The 6,143-nt window shown below is 52.2% G+C and overlaps 1 protein-coding gene across 1 annotated transcript in view; it reads left to right on the forward strand.

The window, feature by feature from the left end:
- The first annotated feature begins 737 nt into the window (after positions 1-737).
- The window catches only part of Pcare (photoreceptor cilium actin regulator), an 8,282-nt gene continuing 2,876 nt past the window's right edge, over positions 738-6,143 (forward strand). The window contains exon 1 of the mRNA XM_005367974.3: positions 738-4,390. Coding sequence (XP_005368031.2) covers positions 738-4,390 — 3,653 coding nt within the window. The remainder of the gene's footprint in view (positions 4,391-6,143) is intronic.

The raw sequence follows: 6,143 nt of genomic DNA on the forward strand, positions 1-6,143 counted from the left end.
TTTGCTTTTGTTTTTTAAGACAGCATTTTACTCTATAGCCCAGGCTATCTTGGAACTCACTGTGTAACCAGACTAGCAATCCTCCTGCCTCAGCCTCCTGAATGGCAGAATTTCAGGCATGCACCACTGTGCCCAGCATTTGGGTCTTCCTGATAAGAGCAAACTGAACCCTTAGCTGCTTTGCCCTTATTAAACAGTGAAGGGCACGACTTTTCCAGGGTTTATAATCAGCAAGCTCTCATTTCCCTCCCACAACATCTTGCCGAGCCTTTCGCAATTATGGCTCATTTCTCTAGGTTTCCTATGGCAGGCATCGGAACAGAATTAAAGTATGAGCACGTGCAAAAATAATCTGCTTCCCAAGATAGTAAATGCTGAGAAGTTCTATATTAGAACACTCCCAGTGCTGACTGGCTGGGGCATGATTACCCTAATAAGCTTAGAGCTCCACTTGCCATCCACATCTGTCAGGGCAGGAGCAAAACACAGGTCCATAATCTGTGAGTCTGGGGCCCGTCAGAACTGTCCCGCTGCTCACTAACAGCAGAAGCTGCAAAACTTAGGACTACGGCATGTCTTCCTCTTCATCGTGGCACGGGCTCCAAGTCTAGGAGTGTGTACCATGGACTCAGTTTGGACTGGCGTTGCCCGGATAGACTAGCCAGGGAGACTTCTGTCCCCAGTCCCAAGGATTCTCCAAAGACTGCGAAGGGAGAAGATGGTGAGAAGCTGAAGCCATGGGGTGCACGCCATCACACAGTGTCCTTGTCAACAGCGTGGCCAAGAGTGGCATTCAGTTTTTTAAGAAGCCCAAAGCAATTTTGCCAGAAGGTCAGAGGGACAGGCAAAAATGTCCCATCCCTTTGCTGGTTCAAAGTTCCACCTTCTGTGACCCTGGTTGGGACCCGCACCTGGGACAGAGGCCAGCAGAGGAGTCAGCGAGTTCCAAGAAGCCCCAAACCATGGCTGAAGGTCTTTGTCAGCTCACAGAAGATACAGAAGGCCCAATTCCAGAAAGTCAAAGATTCCAGCTGAACATTCCACAAAGCCGCACAGCTGTGGACATGTCATTCAGGACAGATGACTCCCTCGGGATACAAGAAGCAGATTCTGCTTGGCGAGAGAGTGAGGAAAACATACCCCAGGAGACCTCAAAATGGGACAACAAACCAAGGTGCCATCAGTCAGACAACCAGAGCCATTGCTACCAAACTATTCCTGAGTCAAAAGGCCAAGTGGACTTCCCTGAGCCCCTGGTAAAGGCCCACCAGCACACGTATGCCTATCTGCACGCTAGCCTCTCCAGATACGAGGCGATTCTGCATCTCGTCCAGCAGGCCAGCCACACCCGGGAGCTGTTACAACCCATGCTCAGCTTCCTGCTGCTGTGTTTCCAGGAGGTCAGCCAGCTCCTGGGAGAAATCTCCAAAGATGGAGAAGTGCTCCTCCAGGAAGTTAGAGGGGATCTGGCCTTGCCGTCCAGGACAGGTGAGCCCTGGGAACAGCCAGACCTCCTGCAACAGTTGCTGCAGTACACAGTCAACAAGCTGCAGGTTGTCCACGGCACAGTGGCTGACCTCACTGGGACCTTGCTGGAGAGCTCCAGCAGCTGTCTCAGCACTGCGGCTAGCCACCTGAAGGGTAAACTGAGCACCCAGAGAGGTATAGATGAAGGCCTCCTAAAGGCCCTGGAACAACTAGAGAGCCTGACCACTGGCCACAGTGACCCTGGGCTGCCGGGTCCACCCTTGTGCTCTGAGGACAGTGGCATCGGTGCCGACAATGAGTCTGTGCAATCCATGGAGAAGCTGAGCAAGCAAACCAGCTGGGACTTGGCAGCAGAGCCTGGCGAAGGGAAGCCAGGGACTGCACCCCAAGTGGAAGTCAGGGTGGCAGGGCATGCCTGGCAGAAAGGTCCATGTTGGACAGGTTCAGACAGACACCAAGACTGTCCCCTGTCGAAGCCTAGGATAGCGAAGGTTCAGCCTGTGGCACAGGATAAAGCCAGGCACTCTCATGCCTCTAGCACCAGCTCAGAAGCAGTCACCTCCAGGCCTCCAGAGGCTGCCAAAAGCATTCTGCAAAATTCCCTCGGGTTTGAGACCCCTGTGCAAACACATTTTTCTCAGAGTTCTGGGTTGGTGGATGCTCCATCCCTGAGCGAAGATGAGGACAGCAGCCCGGAGGAGGAAGATGAAGTTAGCAGCACGGATCTGCATGCTGAGCAACAGAAAGCATCACCTCCAAGACCACGGTCCTCACCTCCCACCCGGGAAAACCTGTTTCAGCCATATTCCAGGAAGCTGAGGAGCCCCCAGGCTCAGGAAATGATTCTGAAGATGAAAGAAGCCATCAGTGAAAGGATCAAGTTTGTCCCTGTGCCTTCCAGACCCCAGGACTGGGATGAAGAGGAGGAGGGGACAACAATAGTCCCTCCAAGACCTAACACAGCCTGTGGCAGCAGGAGGGCCCCTGAGAGACAAAGGAGGTCACAATCAGAGGGAAGTCTTAAGAGCCACATGGAAGACCCCACCCTCCAGGAGCTGAAGAGGGTTCAGACAGACCTCAGTCGGAGGCTGGAGGTATTCTATGCCCTGGGTCATACACGGCAGGGGCAGAACAGGAAACAACTTCTGCAATCCAGGACGTCAGTGCTGTGGCCCCCTTCCAACTGCAGGGTAAGTCCCGGTAGTACCATCAGCAAGTTCAAGGCCTCCCTCACCAAAAACTTCAGCATTCTGCCCAATCAAGACAAGAGCATCTTGCAAAGAGGTGGTCACCTCTCTGACCGTGAGCAGCCCTGCCAGAAGAAGGCTGGGAAGCTGCCAAATGCCATTTTTTGTGGTGAGAAGAACAGTGGGGTTCCCAGGAACACTGAATGGGACATCAGGGACTGTCCCACCAGAACGTCAGTGAAGAAGCTCATTGAGGCCTTCAGTCCCAATGAAAGTCTGAGGACGCCAAGGGACTCCAGGAACATGGGGTCAAGCCCCGGCCACAGAAAGTGGGGGGTCCCTGCCATCCCTCCCAGATTTCCTGTATACAGGGGGCTAGCCCCTCTGTATGCTAAGCCCCAAATTTCTCCAACAGCAGGCAGAGAACCTCTCAGGGTGAGCATGGGCTGGAGGCATTCTGCACCCTTTCCCCCCTTCCCCTCCCTTCCTACAGCAGAGGCATCCAATAGTGAGGACAGCAGCTGGGAAGCGGAGGACCTAGAGAACCTCCCCCCACCTCCTCTGGAAATCCTAATGGACAAGTCATTCACTGCTCTGGAACACCCCGAGAGCAGTCAGCCAGCACGGAGCCCAGTGGACGAGACCCTGGTACCAGGGCTGCAAGAAGCTGGCCCACCAAGGAAAACATGGGCTTCCCCCAAGCTGAGAGCCTCCATGAGCCCCATGGACTTGCTCCCTAGCAAAAGCACTGGCAGCTCCCTGAGGCTGCACAGCACTGGGCTAGGGATCATCAGGAATGTGGGCAATTCCAGAAAGCTGACCTTGGGCCTGAACTCCCAGCAAGCAGTGAGCTCAAGCCCAGAGGCAGAAGATGGAGCTCAGATTCAGGTACCAGAGGAGGACGCTGCGAAGCTCTCTGAACATGGCCAGAAGGCAAACCCTTGGCACCACCCTAAGCCCACATCTGGGCAAAGCAAGACCTGGGAACCAAGCCTGGCCCGCTCTTCACAAGGTCCACACACTCCAGAAGCATCCAGGAAGGGTCCAGAGAGAAGCCCTCCAGGGATCAGGAAACCCTCTCCCACGAGAGCACAGCGGGCATCCCCAGGGGACAGGAGGCTGCAGAGCCTCCCCTCCTCTCGTGGATTGTCCCAGCCAGGCCTCCCTGCGGTTCTCAGCTCCCCTAGCCCACCTCTGAGCCCCAGGACACTGAGCCCACCAGCCATAAAGAAGTCAACTTCCCCACCATGTGGATACCTGCAGCTTAACCAAGCCCAGGAGAGCCCACCTGTCCATAGGACAGAAACAAACACTTCTTCCTCTGCCTCCTCCTCATCTCCCTCAGCGTCTGCCTCTCAGGGCTCCAAGGAGACGAGTCACTTTGAGGATGGTGAAGCCACTATGACTAAAACACCCAGGAACAAGTGTTCCATATTCTACCCATCTGCCTCCTCTCAGTTTGAAGCTAAATCGTCATTCTCACTATCCCTTCCAAGGACGCTACCAGAACCTGGAGGCCCCAACAGGGCCCCAACAGGAGGCTGGAGGGGCAGCTCAGGGTCACGACCGAGGGCAGATCCGCAGAGGAGAACAACTCTGAGCACTCTCAACCCGTTGCCTTTCATCAGAAGGACAGCTTCAGAACGCCAGCGCCAGCAGGCTCACCCTCTTCAGCTGCCCGGCTGCTCTTGGGAGTCCCATCCTTGCCAAAGCAGGTAAGAGATACCTGGCCACCGCCCAAGCAGCCGGGGTGGGCTCTTTGTACTGTCTAGGGTAGTGTTTTTCAAACTGTTCCAAAAGCAGACACAGTGGGGAAAAAAGAGATGAGATGCATTGGCCAGGTCTCCCCTTGACCATGAACAACTGCGTTTTCAGCCCTGCCCCAGTGGCTAGCTGTCTGAGCCCAGAAGCCAGAGTCTGTTCTCTCTTCCCACAGAAGGTCTCTAACCATCAGGTACCAGACCCCTTTAAACTCTCAAAAATTTTGAGAACCCAATAGTTTTTACATATGTGAGTTAACAACTACTATTTTTTATCATAAGTTTAAACTGAGAAATATTTAAATATTTACAAAGAATATGCCCATTCCATATTCACACACACAAAAAGAAGTGTGTTGTTGTTGTTTTGAGATGGGGCTGGCATTAAATGCACAATCCTTCTGCCTCAGCCATCTGAGTTTTGGGATTACAGGAGGAAGAGAGGGAGGCAGAGAGAGAAAGAGAGAGAGAGAGAGAGATTTGATGAGAGTATTGACATCTTGCATTTTGCAGACTTGTTGGTATCAACTGGCTTGTTCTGACAGCTGGACTCTCAACTCTGCTTCTCTAGGCCATACTGCGCATCCATGGATTCGAAACTCTGCCCACATTCCTAAGAGTGTGGACCAGTAACACTTTCGAATTACAATGAAAATTGTAACACCCCCAGAAATGTCACTGAGATACCTAGGGGGTCCATAGACCCCATCTTAAAAACAGGTGGTCCTGAAAACAGGCATAGAAATAGTGGAGTGGACTTCCCAGAGCCCTGAGGCCTTGGCTCCACTTCTCCACCAGTTTCCAACGTCTGTAGGATGAGGGTGTTCACGAGCACGAGCATCCAGAGCATGAGCTGCCCTTCCTGCCCATAGGAAGACTGAATGCCTAGCATGCCTGTCTCAGCAGAGACAAGTTGATCCATGCTATGGGCCCAGCATGCAGGCAGTTTGAGCACACTGCCACGGGGCCTGGGAGCCAGCAGAACCGTCCCATGGGCACAGAAAGGGCTCCACTTCTTGATTGGTTGTTTAACAGAATACCCAGGGGTGGGTGTGGGGGTCGTGTCAACCCAAGGTCTATTAGAGAAACACTCTACAGGACGACTGATGTAAGATAAGACAATGCTCCGACAGCAGCAGCGCTGGCTTTGTCTGCAGTACTCACGGTCCTGTCAACCCACAGTTAATTTCTGCCGGGGTGATATGCATCACTGGCCTCACGATGTGTCCAGGCATAAATGGTAAACTTTTTTACAAAGTATTCAGCAGTCAATTTTAAGTAAAGATAGTATCTAAGGAAAGTTGTGCATTGTAATAGTTCTGTAACCTTCCCCAGCCACTTGAATGAAATGAAATATTGATTACTTTTGCGAGAATCTTAACGTCACACTGCCCTTTTCTTAAATCTAAAATGCACTTTCTACATGGCAAGCACACTGGCTTTCAGCTAAGAACCTCGATAAACACTACCTACTCTGTTATTAGATTTCTAAAACTGTGCCCTTCAGGAGAAGAGCTTGAGAGAACAGGGACAATAAAGAGGCATTAATTAAAAACACTAACATTTTAAAGCAGCCGGGGCATAAATCTGCTCAAGAAGAAAATAATGCCCAGACTTCTCCTCCAAACAGGGCAGCCTAGAAGACTGTTTTATGTTCTGAATCTCAAGTGTGTGTGTGTGTGTGTGTGTGTGTGTGTGTGTGTGTGTG

Source organism: Microtus ochrogaster, unplaced genomic scaffold (assembly GCF_000317375.1).
Source record: "Microtus ochrogaster isolate Prairie Vole_2 unplaced genomic scaffold, MicOch1.0 UNK26, whole genome shotgun sequence".
Classification (NCBI taxonomy): Eukaryota; Metazoa; Chordata; class Mammalia; order Rodentia; family Cricetidae; genus Microtus; species Microtus ochrogaster.